This window comes from Lutra lutra, chromosome 5 (assembly GCF_902655055.1).
Source record: "Lutra lutra chromosome 5, mLutLut1.2, whole genome shotgun sequence".
Lineage (NCBI taxonomy): Eukaryota > Metazoa > Chordata > Mammalia > Carnivora > Mustelidae > Lutra > Lutra lutra.
The window spans coordinates 72,370,876-72,391,662 of NC_062282.1; the positions used below are offsets into that span (position 1 = coordinate 72,370,876).

The 20,787-nt window shown below is 39.5% G+C and overlaps 1 protein-coding gene across 2 annotated transcripts in view; it reads right to left on the minus strand.

Annotated features, from left to right (window-relative positions):
* The window catches only part of ZCCHC10 (zinc finger CCHC-type containing 10), a 25,832-nt gene continuing 5,045 nt past the window's right edge, over positions 1–20,787 (minus strand). For both annotated transcript variants that reach the window (XM_047729178.1, XM_047729179.1), the window contains 3 exons: positions 6,455–6,619; positions 2,500–2,541; positions 1–1,815 (listed from right to left, as the gene is read on the minus strand). In XM_047729178.1, coding sequence (XP_047585134.1) covers positions 1,548–1,815; positions 2,500–2,541; positions 6,455–6,619 — 475 coding nt within the window. In that variant the 3' untranslated portion in view covers positions 1–1,547. The remainder of the gene's footprint in view (positions 1,816–2,499; positions 2,542–6,454; positions 6,620–20,787) is intronic.

The following is a 20,787-nucleotide window of genomic DNA, read 5'->3' on the forward strand; positions in this document are numbered from 1 at the left end:
TGATGTTTTGAGAATTTATTTACAATCATTGAAAGGAAATGGTTCTAAAAAACATACAAGGAATTACAGTCTCCTTAAACTTGGAATATTTATTACATATATTTCAACATTTAAATAGAAGCCCATCTTCAAAAGCAATTTTCTACTACTTTCTCATAAAAATATAAAAAAGGACAACATTCATATTTTTAAAAACCCATATTTAGCCCAAATCAGGATTTTTCTACAAATGATACCTCTTTCCAAAAAGCTTAAAAGACATCACAGAATGATGTCATGCGAAACTAAGTAATTTCACCACAGCAGAGTATTTTACTTTTAAGAAACATTGTGCAGTATTTCTCTTTAATCTTACATGCTACATTTCAACTTTGTATATGGTATGTAAACACACCAGATTAATCCAAGTCATTCATATTTATGTAGTAGAGTGTCAGATATGACCAGTTGCCATGTAAACCATCAATACCACGACTGCAAAAATGATAAAAGGCAATCCTTATGAAAGCTTAGAAAAGCTTAATAAAAGGCAACCAACATCACCCTAATTTTCTGTTAAAATTACCTCTCTTCCTAACTTTCTTTTCCTCTCCTATCTTTTATAGCATAATAATACACAATGATATTTATATCACTTTTACCTTAACTTAGGCTTTCAAATGACTCTTTTCTGATACACAGCATTTATCAAAAGGCACCAAGATTAGACTCCAAGTAGTTTCAGAATTTTGGTTCCTTTTTAGGTTCCTCCAGATTGATTTTCTCAGAAAAGAGTAACTTTACAGGACACCTTGGTGCCTTATTCCTCCGACTCTTGATCTCAGCACAGATCTTGACTCAGGGCTGTGAGTTCAAGCCCTGCACTGGGCTCCACGCTGGGTGTGGAGCCTACTTGGAAACAAACAAAAAAAAAAGAGTAACTCTAAGAACCAGAAGAAAATGAATAATATAACACAATAACTTGACATTTGTACCATCCAAAAGGTATAAATATATTAATAGTTTCCTTGAGCTTTTCATTTAGGACAAGAACTCAGAATAAGTTTCCGAACATAAACATAGAAAGAGGGCACAGTTATTAAAAGGAACACTCCTAATTTTATAGTAACAATGTATTAAATCTTATATAACACACAGCCAAAAGCGTTAGAAATTCACTGCCAGATATTCTGATGCATTATCCTGAAAACACATCTGATACATAGCACTGACATATAACAAAATATGGCATTTATTTCACAGGGAGAAAAGATAAGTTTCATCCCCAAAACAAGATGTACTGGATTCAGCTTTGATTAAGTTTTACAGATACATATTAAAGATAAAAAAGAAAAACAAGATTTACCCTGAAAATAAAAAAGTCTTATATATATATGTATAATCCATTATTAATACTCTTTATGCTCTTATGATGTAAAACACTTAGAAACTTTTAAACTCCAGAAATGTTGACCGGTTAATCTATTTGGCCTTAACATATTCTAAATTCCCTTTTGAGAATCACATTAATGTTTGCAGACCAGCAGTCCAATAGGGATGGAGCAATTCTATTTCTTTTTCTTCTTCTTTGGTGGCTCATCCTCAGAGCTGCTCTCTGTGTTGGTGCTGCTGCTACTGGAAGAGCTGGAATCTGAGTCTGAATCGGAGGACGAGGAAGAGCTTGTGGAGGAGGATGAAGATGATGAACTGGAGGAGCTGTCATCTGTGTCACTGTCCTCCGAGGAGGATGAGGTAGACGTTTCTTCACTCTCCGATGAAGAATCACTGGCTGAACTGTCACTGCTGTTGCTACTGGAACTGGTTACACTCTTAGACCTAGTAGACAATGAGTAGTTAGATGCACAGGAAGCTGACGTTTAACAGAATAGTTAAAAGCAAGTGCACAGGGAAACTCCATGCACACACTGCAGCTCTGTTGTGTGGGACCGCTGGATCTGCTGTGCTGGGGACTGCATAACTGGAGAAGTCCCGCGGCAAACACAACGTCTTTTACTTAAGCAATTAAACTCTCCTGGACAGAGTTCAAGATCAGTGTTCCTACTCTATTATGCTCCAGAACGAATAATGTTAGAATAAAGTTGCAGTGTAACACCTGGGTTTACTGAAACCTCAGGCAGCATGGTAAATGTTTCATAATCTTTACTCTAAACCAGACAGACCTAGTCAACATTTTTTTTTTTTACCAGTCTAAGAATATTTCTTATTCTAATGTAATAAGAGAGATTTTTAAGTGAAATTAGTTACTATTTCCAGGTATAAAGCCTCTGAGAAGTTGGAGAAAAAGGAGAAATGAAGGTAGCATGTTCCAGTTAGGTAAAGAGAAGAACATATCAGGAAATAAGGATGATAAATAATCATGAATTACAAACAAGAGACTTTAGGTCTACTTTATTATTATCATTATTATTATTACTATCACTTTTATTTTTAAATTTTTCTTCCCATCCCTCCCACTAGTATTATTTATTATACATAAAAAACTCCTAAAGCCACACATACCTTTTTTTCTTAGTCTTCCTTTCTACATTAGTTTCTCCAATGCTGATAAATATGAGGGGGGAAAAAACTCCTGTTAATAGAGTGATTATACACAGCTCAGACAAACCCTTCAGGAGCCTCCAAAGTGTCTTACACTGGAGAAACACTTTGTCTTTCATGACATGTACAGAGCCCACCATTTCTTGTTATAACCTGCACCCCCAACTCTGTCTCTAAAAAAACCTTCTGAGTTACCATTACCAGTATTAATATACAATTGATTAAAACAATACAGACGGACACTTAGATGGCTTAGTTAAGCATCTGCCTTTGGCTCAGGTCAAAATTCCAGGGACCTGGGATCAAGTCCCGCATTAGGCTCCCTGCTCAGCAAGGAGCCTGCTACTCCCTCTGCCTGCCATTCTCCCTGCTTGTGTGTGCGCACCCTCCCCCAACCCTTTCTGACAAATAAATAAAATCTTTAAAATAAAATAAAACAGTATAGAAATACAGTACAAATTTTAATAATTACTACACATCAAAGTAAATTTACTGGTAACACATCTCTTAATGATATTGTTTTTCTAGTTTATGTATCCCTGGATCTTACTGCTAGGTTGTGACAAGGTTCAGTATTAACTCAATTCCTGTACTTAATTTTTATAGATTTAACCTAAGAAACTTTCTTAATCTAAACAGGTAGATTGAAATAGAGTTTTGTTGTAGGAGTGTCATTGTTTGAATACCTTCAGTGACAGGGTCCACTAGTCACAAAGATATATGATTAAAAAACACTTTTATTTATTTTTATTTTTAATTATTATTATTATTTTGGGGGGAGGGGGAGGGAGAGAAAGAATCTTTTTTTTTTTTTTTTTAAAAGATTATTTATTTATTTATTTATTTATTTGACAGACAGAGATCACAAGCAGGCAGAGAGAGAGGAGGAAGCAGGCTCCCTGCGGAGCAGAAAGCCCTATGCAGGGCTTAATCCCAGGACCCTGGGATCATGACCCAAGTCAAAGGCAGAGGCTTTAACCCACTGAGCCACCCAGGCCCCCCAGAGAGAAAGAATCTTAAGCAGGCTTTATACCCAGTATGGAGCCCAATGCAGGTTTCGGTCTCATGACCCTCAGATCATGACTTTAGCTGAAATCAAGAGCCAGATACTTGGCTGACTGAGCCACCCAGTCGTCCCTAAAAAATACTTTTAAATTGGTAGCCCAATTAGATCCTTTTTCAATTTTGCTGGGGAAAAAAAATTACAAAAGAATTTGCTCCTGGGGTGCCTAGGTGGCTCAGTGGGTTAAAGCCTCTGCCTTTGGCTCCGGTCAGGATCTCGGGGTCCTGAGATCGAGCCCTGCATCTTGCTCTCTGCTCAGCAAGGAGCCTGCTTCCCTCTCACTCTCTGCCTGCCTCTCTGCTTACTTGTGATCCCTATCTGTCAAATAAATAAACTCTAAAAAATATATTTAGGAAAAAAAAAAAAAGAAGAATTTGCTCCTGGAACACCTGGGTGGCCCAGTCAGTTAAGTGTCTGCCTTCAGCTCAGGTCATAATCTCAGGGTTCTGCGATCGAGTCCTGAGTCACACTTCTTGGTCAGCAGGGAGCCTACTTCTCCCACTGTCTGCACTTCCCCTACTTGTGTGTTCTCTCTCTCTCTCTCTCTGACAAATAAATAAATAAAATCTTACAAAAAATTGCTCCCAATAATTAGAGCTATCCACTTTCTTAGTACAAACACCAGTATTTTGAAGAACATCTAGGTTTCTACACAGGAGAAAAGGGGAAGTAGAAAAGGAGAATGAGCAGGCAAGTTCTTATACAAATTTATTTTTGGAAAAATTATATATGAAAGTTGATGACTTAGAAATTGATAACCTGGGGCGCCTGGGTGGCTCAGTGGGTTAAGCCGCTGCCTTCGGCTCAGGTCATGATCTCAGAGTCCTGGGATCGAGCCCCGCATCGGGCTCTCTGCTCGGCAGGGAGCCTGCTTCCTCCTCTCTCTCTGCCTGCCTCTCTGCCTGCTTGTGATCTCTCTGTCAAATAAATAAATAAAATCTTTAAAAAAAAAAAAAAAAAGAAATTGATAACCTATCTATTCCTGAATAACCTTTGAAGAGCCATCATGTCCACTAATTGTGAGACCACTGCCTTGCAAGTTCCCTTGTTTCAGACACTATTATACAGCTAATGTCCTTATGAAGATGCTGCTTCTGATCTGTAGCACTGAGTACAACTGGCATCTTCCTCTTTCACTTTCTCAAACATGCTTACTTACTTAATTCATAGCAATTTTAAAAGCTTTATTTAAGGGGCACCTGGGTGGTTCAGTCAGTTAGGCATCTGCTTTCAGCTCAGGTCATGATCCTGAGATCCTGGGATCAAGCCCTGCAACGGGATCCCTCTTCAGTGGGGTGCCTGCTTCTGTACCCTCTCCTCCCAGCTCCTGCTCCCTCTCCCTATCTCTTTCTCTCTCACATAAATAAATAAAATCTTAAAAAAAAAAAAAAAAAGCTTTATTTATGGGGCAACTAAGTGGCTCAGTCAGTTAAACGTCTGCCTTCAGCTCAGGTCATAATCCCAGGGTCCTGGGATCCAGTCCCGCATCAGGGTCCCTGCTCAGTGGGAAGCCTGCTTCTCCCTCCCGCTGCTTGTGCACTCTCTCTCTCAAATAAATAAAATCTTAAAAAAAGCGGGGGGGGGGCGCTTTATTCAAAGGACACAAAAGAGTATGTAACAAATTTCCAGTTACTCTCCTATCCAGTTCTCCTAGAAAGGAGCCACTGTTACGGATCATTTCTATTTCCAAAAAAATTCCATTATTCCTTTTCTTCTTTTTTAACATAAACGATTGTATATTATATATACTGTTCTCCATGTAGTTTATAGCCTTAGTTTAAGTATCTTGGACACTTGTCTTGGATATCTTTCCACATCAGCTCTGAGAAAATAAAGGGAACAGCATCTAAAATGGACTTGGGCAACCCTGAATGGGGAGCTGGCACACACTACCCCTCCTCATCAGCAGCTGACCCCCACACAGAGAGCAGCACTTTGTTCTCAACAGGAAGAAGCTTACTTTACTATCTCAGCAGGAGGAAGGAAAATTTTCTTCTTGCCTTGCAATACAACAGCCCATGAGAAATTGCCCCAGTTGTCCAATGAGAAGCTTAAACTCTCACTCTCCCCCAGCTGACTTTTGTTTCAAACAGCCCTTCCCAATTTCCTCTTTTCCTCGATAAAAACAAGTCCCTGTCCTTTGTTCTTTGGACTTGCCCATAGTTTGCCAGTTTTCTTGTCCAGGATTGCAATTCCCTTGGTATTCCCCAATAAACTCATTTTGCTGGTAGAATAACTGGCCACTTTATCTTTATGGTTGACAGCTCATATCATCTACCTCCTGGTATTCTGCTGCCACTTCACCAGTAGCTGAATCAACAAAGCAAAGTGATTAAGAGCATGGATTGGCTGGTTCAACAGTTTAATCTCTCCATTTACTGGCTGTGTGACACTGATGAGTAACTCAACTTCTCTAGGCCCTAGTTTCTTCACATGTAATATGGGGAGAATAGTACCTACCTTAATGGTATAGAGGTGAAGCTTAACTAAGCTAATACTTGTGAAAAGCTTAATACAGTGTCTGGCACATGGGAAGGATTCATTAAACATTAGCTAATATTATAACTGAAATCTGGATAACCACCAAGATACCTTTAGTCACTTCATAAATTCTATCAATTGGGGCACCTGGGTGGCTCAGTGGGTTAAAGCCTCTGCCTTTGGCTCAGGTCATGATCTCAGGGTCCTGGGATCGAGCCCTGCATCGGGCTCTTTGCTTAGCAGGGAGCCTGCTTCTCCCTCTCTCTCTGCCTACCTGTGATATGTGTCTGTCAAATAAATAAATAAAATCTTTAAAAAAAAATAAATTCTGTCCATTAAAAATATTCCTTTGGATATCACAGGTCAACATACCTTTGTTGTAATAATAATAATCTGTTTTCTTTTTCTTTTAAAGCTTTCTTTAGTTCTGCTGTTCTTGATGGCCTATGTAGGTATTTTCTTTTTCCTGTACATTCATAAGTCCAATGTCCAAATTCCAAGCATTTCTGACATCTTACATGTTGTTTATTTGCCTCACTGTGGAGCAAAAAGAAAAAAAAAGAATACAGGCCTTAAAATTTTGACTTGACATTTTCTACCCTGAAAAGCATAAATAATATGAACATTTTTAGGTCAAAAAAAAAAACATAATTTTACACTTTAAATTGTTTACTGTGTTAGATTTAGTCACAAGGTAATATAGTAGTCAAGAGCTTGGACCTTGAGAGTTAGACCAAACTAAGTTCAAATCTTTATTTCCTAATTCCATTCCAGTAACGGCAGACTAGGTAACTAAGACCAACTCCTCAGCTTGGAAATAGAAAAAAAACAGTCAAAACATTTTTAACAATCTGCTTGAGGTATCAAAGAACTAACAATGGGGTGAAGAACAACCAAGCCAAGATATGGAAGAAAATGGAAATCCAGAGTAGTCAGCTCTGTATTAAAGTAAATTCTTGCACTGGGAGTGTTTGCCCAACTCAACAGGGTAAACCTCACTTACAAGTTAGGGAGACAAACTATGTATCCAGCATTAGGTCTCTGAAGAGTCATACCCTAAGAACAAATCAAATTATAGAGAATACAGCCCAGCTTTTAGTCATCTAGGAGACTAAGAAAAAAATCTTAATCCCTCAACCCTGATACTGGACTCAGATGCAATGAGTAAAAACAAACATGAAAGAATTGGAAAGGAAAAAACAAAATGGTCATTCCTCACTTATGACTTATTATGTACATGCAAATCCAAAATAATCTACAGGCAAAAATATTTTGAAATAATTAGAATTCATAAGTTCAGCAAGATTTTAGATTGGGGTGGGCAAACTGTAAAGAGTCAGATAGTAAAAGTTTCAGGCTTTGCTGATCAGGAGGCAAAATTGAGGATATTATGTAGGTACTTCCATGACAAGAGAGAAAACACAATTCCACAGATATTTTATTAATAAAAATATCTCACAGAAAAGAGATTTAAAGGATGCAATTCATTTGTAGAATATTCCACTCATTTGAGGTTGAAAGTTCATGTTTCCTATCAAATTAATCATATACGTACACATGTAATTAACATCCTTAACCCACAAGCCCACAAGAACAAGCATCAAGTAGGATTCAGTAGACAACTGTTTGCTGAGCTCTATATTAGATATAAGGTAAACACATAAAAATCAATAGAATTTCTATATAATGAAAACATCTAAAATGAAATTTTAAAAAGTGATATTTATAATTTCCTAAAAAAATATCAAATACCTAGAAACACATCAAAGAAAATATGTACAAGACTTCTATGCACAATATAAAATTACTAAGAGAAATTAAACATCTAAGAATGTAGCCACATAGAAAAATATACCATGTTCATAGACTGGAAAACACAATAATTGTAAAAATGTCCATTCTCCACAAACTGATCTACACATCTATGATCTACAGATTCAACACAATGCCAATCAAAATCCAAACAAGTTTTTGTTTATTTGTTTGTTCTGTTAACAAACTTATTCTTGGGGTGCCTGGGTGGCTCAGTGGGTTAAGCCGCTGCCTTCGGCTCAGGTCATGATCTCGGAGTCCTGGGATCAAGCCCTGCATCGGGCTCTCTGCTCGGCGGGGAGCCTGCTTCCTCCTCTCTCTCTGCCTGCCTCTCTGCCTGCTTGTGATCTCTCTGTCAAATAAATAAATAAAATCTTTAAAAAAAAAAAAAAAACTTATTCTAAAATGCATATGGGGGGCACCTGGGTGGCTCAGTGGGTTAAGCCGCTGCCTTCGGCTCAGGTCATGATCTCAGAGTCCTGAGATCGAGCCCCGCATCGGGCTCTCTGCTCAGCAGGGAGCTTGCTTCCTCCTCTCTCTGCCTGCTTGTGATCTCTCTGTCAAATAAATAAATAAAATCTTAAAAAAAAAAAAAAAATAAAATAAAATAAAATAAAATAAAATGCATATGGAAATTCAAAAGGCAAACAGCCAAAATACCCAAGTAAAGGAACAAGTGGGGAAGCGTTGGGTTAAAAGACACTGAATGACTTATGGTAAAGCTGTAACAACTAAGAATGTGAAATTTGAGCAAAGATACATAAACCAATGAACAGAACATAATGTCCAGAAATGGACTAATGTACATATGAACACATGATTTATGACCACTATGGCACTGGAGAGCAGTGGGGGAAAGGACATATTAATGGTGCAGGGACAACTGATTTGCATATGGAAAAAATTACAACTAAACTCTACTCTTGGGGCACCTGGGTGGCCCGGTTGAGTGTCCAAACCAATGAACAGAACATAATGTCCAGAAATGGACTAATGTATATATGAACACATGATTTATGACCACTATGGCACTGGAGAGCAGTGGGGGAAAGGACATATTAATGGTGCAGGGACAACTGATTTGCATATGGAAAAAATTACAACTAAACTCTACTCTTGGGGCACCTGGGTGGCCCGGTTGAGTGTCCAGTTCTTGATTTCTGCTCAGGTCATGAACTCAGGGTCCTGTGATCAAATCCTGCATTGGCCTACATACTCAGTGGAGAGTTGGCTTAAGGATTCTTTATCTCGGGCGCCTGGGTGGCTCAGTGGGTTGAGCCACTGCCTTCGGCTCAGGTCATGATCTCAGGGTCCTGGGATCGAGTCCCGCATCGGGTTCTCTGCTCGGCGGAGATCCTGCTTCCCTCTCTCTCTCTCTGCCTGCCTCTCCATCTACTTGTGATCTCTCTCTGTCAAATAAATAAATAAAAAAATCTTAAAAAAAAAAAAAAGGATTCTTTATCTCCCTTTGTCCCTCCACCTGCTCGTATTGTCTCTCTCAACTAAGTAAAAAATTCTTTATTAAAAAAAGAAACTAGGGGCGCCTGGGTGGCTCAGTGGGTTAAGCCCTGCCTTCGGCTCAGGTCCTGATCTCAGGGTCCTGGGATCAAGCCCCACATTGGGCTCTCTGCTCAGCAGGGAGGCTGCTTCCCTCTCTCTCTCTGCCTGCCTCTCTGCCTGCTTCTGATCTCTCTCTCTGTCAAATAAATAAATAAAATATTTTTAAAAAAAATAAAAAAAGAAAACCTCTACTCTCTACCATATGCAAACACTGATTACAGACTGCTCAAGTAATAAATGTCTTAGATGGTGGTATTAAAAACAAGTGACATGGGGGTATCTGGCTGACTCAGCTGGAAGAGCATCATCTTGAAGTCGTGAGTTTCAGCCCCATGTTGGGTACAGACATCACTTAAAAATAAATAAACTAAAAACAAAACAAAACAAACCATAAAATAAATAAATAAATAAATAAATAAATAAATAAACTTACAAATAAACAGTGACGGGGCCCCTGGCTGGTTCAGGTGGTAGGACATATGACTCTTGTTCTCAGGGCTGTGGGTTTGAGCCTGACACTCAGTGTACAGATTGCTTAAAAATAAAATCTTAAAAAAAAAAAAAAGACATATTTGACTTAAGAATTCTTAAAAAACAAAACCAAAATACTAATAATCATGTAAAAAAAAGACGGTTGGGGGGCGCCTGGGTGGCTCAGTGGTTAAAGCCTCTGCCTTCGGCTCAGGTCATGATCTCAGGGTCCTGGGATGGGGTCCCGCATCGGGCTCTCTGCTCAGCAGGGAGCCTGCCTCCTCCTCCTGTCTCTCTCTGCCTGCCTCTCTGCCTACTTGTGATCTGTCTGTCAAATAAATTAAAAAAAGAAAATCTTTAAAAAAAAGATGGTTAAGTTAGACTATGCTAAAATTAGGAATTTCTTTTCATTGAGGCACCTGGGTAGTTTGGTTGGTTAAGTATCTGACTCTTGATTTCAGCTCAGGTCATGATCTCAGGGTTTTGAGATCAAGCCCTGTGTCAGGCTCTGCACTTGGCATGGAGCCTGTTTAGGATTCTCTCTCTCTTCCTCCTTCTCTTAAAAAAGAAAGCAAAAAAGAATTTATGTTCATCAAAATACACTATGAAGAGAGTAAGAAGGGAAGCCAAGAGGTTGGAGAAGGTTTTACAAATCAGTAAGAACATGATGGATCATAAAAAATAAGATGAAATGGAAAATGGAAAGACTGGACAAAAATGGGCCTGGGAAACACAAGTTAACACTACACATATAAAAAGTTGTACTTTACTAATCAAAGAAAAGCATATTAAAACCCCCGGAAAGGGGCATCTGGGTGGCTCAATCAACCAAGCATCCAACTCTTGATTTTGGCTCAGATCATGATCTCAGAGTAATGAGATCAACCCCGGAGTCAATCCCTGAGCTCACTGTGGAGTTTGCTTAAGACTTTCTCGGGGCGCCTGGGTGGCTCAGTGGGTTAAGCCTCTGCCTTCGGCTCAGGTCATGATCTCAGGGTCCTGGGATCGAGCCCCGCATCGGGCTCTCTGCTCAGCAGTGAGCCTGCTTCCCCCTCTCTCTCTGCCTGCTTCTCTGCCTACTTGTGATCTCTCTCTCTCTCTAATAAATAAATAAAATCTTTAAAAAAAAAAAAAAGACTTTCTCTCCCTCTCACTCTGTCCCTTCCACTCCTACATGCATGCTCCTTCTTTCTCTCTCTAAACAAATCATTATTTAAAAAACAAAATAAAACAAAAAACCCAGAAGATACTACCTATCACACACCAGAAAGACTGAAATTAAAAACTGGCAACAGCAAATGTTAGCAAGAATACACAGCAAGAGGAACACACGTCCACTGTGGGGATGAACACAAACTGGTACAACCATTTTGAAAAAAATTTACCATAGTTGAAGAGAAGTACATTCTATGATTCAGCAATTCCACTTGTAGGTATTTATACAATAGAAATCAATGCAGTGCCGCCTAGGTGGGTTAGTTGGTTGAGTGTACGACTCTTGATTTCAGTTCAGGTCATGATCTCAGGGGTGTGAGATGGAGCCTCCCAGTGAGCTCTGAGCTGGGCGTGAAGCCTGCTTAAGATTCCCTCTCTCCCCCTCCCTTTGCCCCTCCCAAACCACTCGCCCCCATCATGTGTGCATTACAAAAAAAAAAAATTTAAAACAGAATCAATGCACAGCTATACCAGATAACATGTGTAAGAATATTATTCTTGACCTGAGCCTAAGGCAGACACTTAACCGACTGAGCCACCCAGGCGCCCCCCCCCCTTTTAAAGAATATTATTCTTGGAGGGAGGGGGGTTAGGAGGGGGGGTGGAGTTATGGACAAAAAAAAAATATTATTCCTTATGTAGCTTTTAAAATTTCTGAAATAATTGTAATCTTTTTTTTTTTTTAAGATTTTATTTATTTTATTTGACAGAGAGCACAAGCAGGCAGAGAGGCAGGCAGAGAGAGAGGAGGGAAGCAGGCTCCCTGCTGAACAGAGAGCCCAATGCGGGGCTCAATTCCAGGACCCTGGGATCATGACCTGAGCCGAAGGCAGAGGCTTAACCCACTGAGCCACCCAGGCGCCCCTGAAATAATCTTATAGAAAATGAGCAAGTACAGTTCAAAGCACCATTTTTCCTGAACTATTTGTAAGTTGCCAACCTGATGACCCATCAACTCACAATATTTCATTGTATATTTTCTATAAACCAGGATATTTTCCTACATAACAATGTAACCATCAGAATCAAGAAATTAATATAGATATATTCCTACTATTCAATCTCCAGATCCCATTTATTTCATCAAATGTCCCAATAATGTTCTTTAGAGCAAAACCCAGTTCAGCATTCTGTTGCATTTGTCATGTTTCTTTAGTTTCCTTCTGTCTAATGAATTCCTTAGTCGAGTCTTGTTTTTATGACCTTGGCAATTTTGAAGGTTACAGGCCAGTTATTTTGTAGAACGTGCTTCAATGTGAGTTGCTTTCAAGCTCACTTAGGGGGCTCTCAGTAGGGAGCTGCGGTTCCCTTCCTCTTGACCTCTCCATAGGGCTGCTCACAACATGACTTCCCCCAGAGGGAGTGACCAAGACAACTTAAGAAATCAGTCTTTCATAACCTAAATTTTGGAAATGACATACCATCACTTTTGCTGTATTCTATTGGTTGCACAGACCAACCTTAGTATAATGTGGGAGGAGACTATACAAGAGCCTGAATACCAGGAGGCAAGGATAATTGGGGGTCATCTCGAGGTCAACTACTACATTTGATATCTCTACATGATTAGATTCAGGCTATGCACCTTTGGCAGGAATGTAATAGAAATGTGCTGTCCTTCTCACTGTATTGCTACCAGGTGACACAAGACTGTAATTCATCTTAATACTGTTGATATGCACTTTGATATCCCTTGATTAAGGAAGGTCTACCAGAGTTTGCATTGTAAAGTTACTTTTGTCTTTTGTAATTGTGGTGGTTTTAAATTAACGTTCACATTATTTCTTTGATACTCTTCACTTCAAGAGGTGGAGCCCTAATTCCCTTTACCCTGATTGCGGCTTGGACTTAGTGTCTTGGTTTAACAGAATAAAGCAGAGTGATGGAGTGTGACTTCAAAGATTAAGTCATGGAGCTGCCATGTTAGGCACTTAAGCAGCCTATAGGGAGGCTCAGGAGGTGAACAACTGAGGCCTCCTGCCAACAGTCCTGTGAATGAGCCATCCTGGAGAAAGATGTTCCAGTCTTGGTGACGCCTTCAGATGACTGCAGCCCCTGGCAACATCCTGACCAGGACAACAAGGGAGAACATGAGTTAGAACCCTCAGCTAAGGCACACCTGGATTCCTGCCTGACCCACAGAAACTGAGATAATGTTGATTGTTAGAAGCTACTAAGTTTTGGGGTGATTTGTCAAACAACTCTAAGTGAAAATTAATATAACAATCAATAACTACTTTGTGGGTCGGTATTTGATATTATATAAATACCCAGCCCATTAAATTTTTAGTTCATTTATTCATCTATCAGTATGAACTCAAATTTTTCTATTTTACTCCATGAATTTTATTCAATGAGTTATAGTCCCGTTACCATTTATTTTGAATTGTCCTAGATACGGTCAGTGGAAAGGAATCCTTTTAAGCTAGATTGTGTGTTCTTCTGACATGGCTCCATTGTGGGGGCACTTCCTTGCTTTCTGGTACATCAAAAAATTTCAGATTCTCTATTTTACCTGTCCCAGCCTGAAATCAGACTGATGGAGCCCTGATGATATTTAGAGTCACGTCCTCTTTCCACTTAGGCTCTAAAACTTCTTATTAAATTACATGTTGCTCCCCCTACGTAGATGTTCTCTTCACTAGGGTGACAACTTACACTAAATTGCTCCTGTGTGGACATGTTCCTCTCACCTGGCTTGGGATCTCACATCCCACACTAACCCTTCCCCGCAGTGGATGCCCTCCACAGCCTTAGCAAGAATACACAGCAAGAGGAATACACATCCACTGTGGATCACTTCACACACTTACGTGGATGCCCTTCTAAGGCCACTTTGGCCCTAATACTCCAATGCCAAGTCAACCTTTTGCTTGAAAGCCTACCCTGCTCTACACTACTTAATGGCTTTAGGCATGACTTATGCAAGAAGGGAAGAGAAAGAACTGTAAGAATATTCGTAACAGCATAACCTGTAATATCCTCAAAACCAGAAATAACACTGAGGTAGAATGGATAATTTGTGGTACAGAATATAGTGAAATACTTCATAGTACTGAAAATGAACAAACTTTACAGTTTTTTTTTTTAAAGATTTTATTTATTTATTTGACAGAGAGAGATCACAAGTAGACAGAGAGGCAGGCAGAGAGAGAGGGAAGCAGGCTCCCCGCTGAGCAGAGATCCCGATGTGGGACTCGATCCCAGGACCCTGAGACCATGACCTGAGCCGAAGGCAGCGGCTTAACCCACTGAGCCACCCAGGTGCCCCACAAACTTTACAGTTTTAACTTACATGGATCTTACATCTAAGAAGTCAGATTATGCAAAAGAGTCTGATTCTGTATAAGTTCAAAGACACGCAAAATTAAACTCCAGTGCAGAGTAAGATGGTAAAAGCACAAAGAGAAGCAAGGGAACAATTACCATAAATGTTGGGTCACTGGTTACCTTTGAGAAGGAGGGAGGAGGTCATGATTGGGAAGGGCCTTAAGGGCTGCTGGTATATAGGCCATTTTATTACTTGACCTGAGGGAAGTCACATGCAATGTTCCCTTTATAATAATTTGTTAAGTGGCATAGTTATGTTGTTTAAACTTTTTTTGTATATGTATTATATTTCACAATAAAGATTTTAAAAAATCTTCTCTTTCACTACATAGCTGTAGGCTCTTCAGCAAACTGATTTGGGAACCTTAGTTTCTCTTCTAAAAGATGTAGTAAATATGGGGCGCCTGGGTGGCTCAGTGGGTTAAGCCGCTGCCTTCGGCTCAGGTCATGATCTCAGGGTCCTGGGATCGAGTCCCGCATCGGGCTCTCTGCTCAGCCAGAAGCCTGCTTCCCTCTCTCTCTCTCTCTGCCTGCCTCTCCGTCTACTTGTGATCTCTTTCTCTGTCAAATAAATTAAAAAAAAAAAAAAAAAAAAAAAAAAAGATGTAGTAAATATCTACTTTACTAGGGTACTGTGAGAATTAGTTGAGACCATAGCCATGGCTTATATTTACTCCGCCAGGAATTTAGCTAAGTATTAATTATGCATAATCACATCCAATCTCCATAACAACCCAGTGAGTTTGAAAGCACTATCCCCATTCTATAGACGAGGATGTGTATATATTATTGTCATTCTACATATTAGGCTAATCAATTGTCTGGAATAATGATACATGGCACTTTAAGTTTTTGCATAACATGGTTGCACAATGAGATGCTGGGTTCTTAGTGCTGACCTACAGCAGTCACCTTTTTTTATCGTTAGTGAACAGATAATTGGTGTTCAGTAAATGTCTGTACAATGAATGCTGGAAAACGCAAGTGTTTAAGAGAACATATTTTGGATTGTGGGACAGGTTCTGTAATCCTGACAATTAATTTAGTTTTAGTATCTGTCCAAAATTTAAACTAATCCTAATCTGAAAGAATGTTACAAGTAAAGAACTAAGGCTATGTCAGTAGATACAGTATTAAAAGATAATAAAGAAGACTCAGCTTTTTGTTCAGTAATAGTTCTTAAATTTCAGCAAGCAACTCCCAGAGCCATGATTATAATTTCAGACCTTATCTGAATATGTAATGTCAGAGAAAACTTTTAAGGGCATCAATAATAAAACACTCTATGGCCTTAATATTAGCTTTTGAGGCAAAAAGAACCACTAACATATTTAACTTATACACAATTGTAAAATGCACCCCAGAAATAATAAATTCAGAAATATCAAAGATGTTTTTTACACCTATAAAAGTGTAAAATCATGATTCTCATTCAAATATATATAAAACGAACATGGGTCAATCTAATCATTAATTAAAGGAACAAGTAAGATGGTATAATAGGTTCAAAAGAAAATTCAAAGAACACACATATATATGTAATCATGCTAAAATGAATTTACAGATAGCTAAAAACTAGTTAATAGCCACATTGCAAGAATCAACTGTACTGTGTTTTTATGGGTAAGAATATTTTCTACCAGTATCCTATACCTTACAGTTATAAAATAGCTCAGAGACAATGATGCATAGGCTCTCATAGAGTCACATAGCCAGGAAGAGTCATTAAACAAGATACCTAGCAATCTTTGTTTTGAAATCCATTGCAAAGCCTTTCACGATATTTCCTAAAAATGAAACTATGATTGGTATGGAGGGAAGCCTCTCAGAATCAAGGAAATAAAGTCTTCTCCAACTCATAGGTTGTTTCCCCAATATTAAGAAACTTAATTTTTTTAAATCGATTTTATTTAATTTTATTTTTTTTAAGATTTTATTTATTTATTTGACAGAGAGATCACAAGTAAGCAGAGAGGCAGGCAGAGAGAGATAAGGAAGCAGTGTCCCCGCTGAGCAGAGAGCCCGATGCAGGGCTCAATCCCAGGACCCTGGGACCATGACCAGAGCTGAAGGCAGAGGCCTTAAGCCATGGAACCACCCAGGTGCCCCTCGATTTTATTTTTTTAAAGATTTATTTTAAAAAACGAGAGAGAGAGAGCATGAGAGCAAGTTGGGGGGTGAGGGGCAGAGGGAGAGAAACTTTTTTTTTTTTTTAAGATTTTATTTATTTATTTGACAGAGAGAAATCACAAGCAGACAGAGAGGCAGGCAGAGAGAGAGGAGGAAGCAGGCTCCCCGCTGAGCAGAAAGCCCGATGCAGGGCTCGAACCCAGGACCTGGGATCATGACCTGAGCCAAAGGCAGCAGCTTAACCCACTGAGCCACCCAGGCACCCCAGGAGAGAAACTTTTAAGTGGGTGCCCCACCTTGTGTGGAGCCCAACGTGGGGCTTGATCCCACAACCCCATGAATCATGACCTGAGCTGAAATCAAAAGTTGGAGGCTCAAATGGCTGAGCCACCCAGGCAACCCAATATTAAGAAACTTACAACTTAAGATAAATAAATAATTAAAATAAAAAACCCTAAAATTTAAAAAGCAAATAAATTGGGCGCCTGGGTGGCTCAGTGGGTTAAGCCGCTGCCTTCGGCTCAGGTCATGATCTCAGGGTCCTGGGATCGAGGCCCGCATCGGGCTCTCTGCTCAGCAGGGAGCCTGCTTCCCTCTCTCTCTCTCTCTCTCGGCCTGCCTCTCCGTCTACTTGTGATCTCTCTCTGTCAAATAAATAAATAAAATCTTTAAAAAAATAAATAAATAAATAAAAGCAAATAAATAAACAAATTAAAAATATTATCCACCAGCACTGTGGAGTTTTCTGTAGCTATAAATAGAATATTCACAAATATCTAAATTCCTTTATGATTGACATGTTTTGTTTTGTTTTAAAGATTTTTTATTTATTTATTTGTCAGAGAGAGAGAGGGAGAGAGAGTGAGCACAGGCAGACAGAATGGCAGGCAGAGGCAGAGGGAGAAGCAGGCTCCCTGACGAGCAAGGAGCCCGATGCGGGACTCGATCCCAGGATGCTGGGATCATGACCTGAGTCGAAGGCAGCTGCTTAACCAACTGAGCCACCCAGGCGTCCCTATGATTGACATGTTTTAACCATTAATTAATCACCCCTAAAAATAGTGATCTTCCACAGGGAGTGCTGAATGAAGTAGACTTATAATTTCAAAATAAACAAGATTAGCATTTCTTTCTAACCATTTGGACACCCTATTCACAATATTCCATTTCTATATCCTAAACTAAGGCCCAAAGAAGTGTTCTAATGGGACAGGCTTTTTAAGTGAAATCACCTTTGATACCTAAAATAGTAGGACATGCCTGCCATAATGATGGTCTATCGTTGGCAGAGGTACAGAACAGGCACTTTGCATATGTTCTTAACTGCTGCTAAGAATATAAGTCGCACTTTCTGAAGGGCCATTTGGTAACTACAAGAAAAATCTTGAAAATGTACATACACACACAAAAACAAACAAACAAAAAACCCCACCAACCCAGACAGTATAAATGATGATTACCTATGTGGAAAATCCCTAGAAATCTAAAACAGAGTTAATAGAACTAATAAATGAATTTAGTAAAGTCATACAATACAAGATCAATATACAAAAGTCAACTGTATTTCCACATACTAGTAACGAACAATTGAAATAAAAAAAAAATGCCACTACAATACTTAGATATAAATCTGGTGAAAGTTGTTCAACATCTCTACGCTTAATTATAAAATATCGGGGAGATAAGTTAAAAACCTTTAAAAAATGAGTACATTTTAACACACACATTCATGGGTCAGAAAAGTTAAGACTGTTAAAGGGTCCATTCTTCAAAAGCCGATCTAGAGATTGAATGCAATCCCACTGAAACCTCAGCAGTTTCTTTTGTGGAAATTGATAACCTGATTCTAAAATGCATACAAAAATACAAATAATTTAAAATAGTAGCAAAAACTGTGAAAAAGAATAAAATTGGAAGACATCACTTGATTTCAAGACTTATTACAAAACTACAATTATCCTGACAATATGGTGTTCACATAAATAAACAGATCAATGAAACAGAATAGAATCCACACACACGGACAGCTGTTTTGTGACAAAGGTGCAAAAGAAATTCAGTAGAGAAAAATTCAGTAGTCTTTTCAACTATTGGTACTGGAACAATTAGACTGCAATGTGCAGGGGCGCCTGGGTGTCTCAGTGGGTTAAGCCTCTGCCTTCGGCTCAGGTCATGGTCCCAGGGTCCTGGGATCGAGCCCCACATCGGGCTCTCTGCTCAGCAGGGAGCCTGCTTCCTCCTCCCTCTCTCTCTCTGCCTGCCTCTCTGCCTACTTGTGATCTTTGCCAAATAAATAAATCAATCTTAAAAAAAAAAAAAGAAAAAAAAAGATTGCAATGTGCATAAGGACAAACTTCGAAAAAGTCTGCTAGTATCTACTCTTAGGTTATTTACCTAAGAAAAAGGGAAAACTGAAGGCACCTGGGTGGCTTTAAGCCTCTGTCTTCAGCTCAAGTCATGATCCCAGGGTCCTGGGATCGAGTCCTGTATTGGGCTCCTTGCTCAGTGGAGTTCTGGTTCTCCCTCTCCCTCTCAGCTTACCCCCCAACCCCGACCCGGTCTCAAGCCCTCTCTCTTCCTCTCAAAAATAAATAAAATACTTAAAAAACAAGAAGAAAAAGGAAACCTTAAGTTTACACAAAAGATTTTAGAAAGCCATATGGGCAGGGCCCCTGAGTGGCTCAGCCACATTAAGTGCCTGACTCTTGATTTCAGCTCAAGTCATGATCATAGGATTGTGAGACTGAGCCCATGTAGGGCTTGGGGTGGGCATGGAGTCTGGTTAAGATTCTCTCTCCCTCTGCCCTCCCCCCATGCTCTAGCATGAGCTGTCTCTCTCAAAACAAAACAAAACCAAACCCCAAACTATACATGAATGTTTATACCACTTTTATTAAAAATAACTCCAAACTGGAAACAATCAAAATGTCCTTCAAATGCCAAATGGGTAAACTGGTATAGCCATATGATGGGACACTGTTAGCAATAATTAAAAAAAGAAGAATGGGGGCGCCTGGGTGGCTCAGTGGGTTGAGCCGCTGCCTTGGGCTCGGGTCATGATCTCAGGGTCCTGGGATCGAGCCCCGCGTCGGGCTCTCTGCTCAGCGGGGAGCCTGTTTCCCTTCCTCTCTCTCCGCCTGTTTTTCTGCCTACTTGTGATCTCTCTCTGTCAAATAAATAAATAAAATCTTTAAAAAAAAAAAAAAAGAATGCACCATTAATACATACAAGAACTGCAGTGAATCTCAAAGGAATTAACTGAGTGAAAGATGCTGGACTCAAAAGTTTACACATTTATTCTATTCATACAACATTCTGGAAAAGGTAAAATTACAGGAACAGAAAAAAATCAGTGGTTTTCAGAGGGTGGGGTAAAGGGTTTACTTACAAAGGCTCGTGAAGAAATTTTTCATGATGAAATTGTTCTATATCTTGATTTTGGTGGTGGTTACATGACTACAGGTATCTGTCAGAATTCATAGAACTATACATTAAAAAGAATACATTTCGGGGCCCTTGGCTGGCTCATTTGGTAGAGTATGCAACTCTTTTTTTTTTTTTTTTTTAAGATTTTATTTATTTATTTGACAGAGAGAAATCACAAGTAGGCAGAGAGGCAGGCAGAGAGAGAGGAGGAAGCAGGCTCCCTGCTGAGCAGAAAGCCCGATGTGGGGCTCGAACCCAGGACCTGGGATCATGACCTGAGCCGAAGGCAGCGGCTTAACCCACTGAGCCACCCAGGCGCCCCAGTATGCAACTCTTGATCTTGGGATTGTAAATTCAAGCCTCATGTTAGGTGGAAAGATTACTTAAAAGTAAAAAATGAAAATCTTAAAAAAAAATAAAGAGGGTGGCTCAGTTGGTTAAGCATCCAATTCATGATTTAGCTCAGGTCATGAACCCATGGTCATGAGATAGAGCCCCACATTGGGCTTCCTGCTCATTGGAGAATCCGCTTCGTCCCCTCCCTCTCCTCTTTCCCTGCTTGTGTGCTCGCAAGCGTGCCCACGTTCTCCCTCTCTGATAAACAAAATCTTAAAAAAAAATTCTCTCTCCCTCTGCACCCCCCTGCCCCTGCTCGTGCACGCGTGATCTCTCTCTCAAAAATACATAAAACAATGAATTTTGCTAAATGTAAATTAAACATCAGTAAACCTGATTTTAAGAAGTATATAGTTAACCCAGAA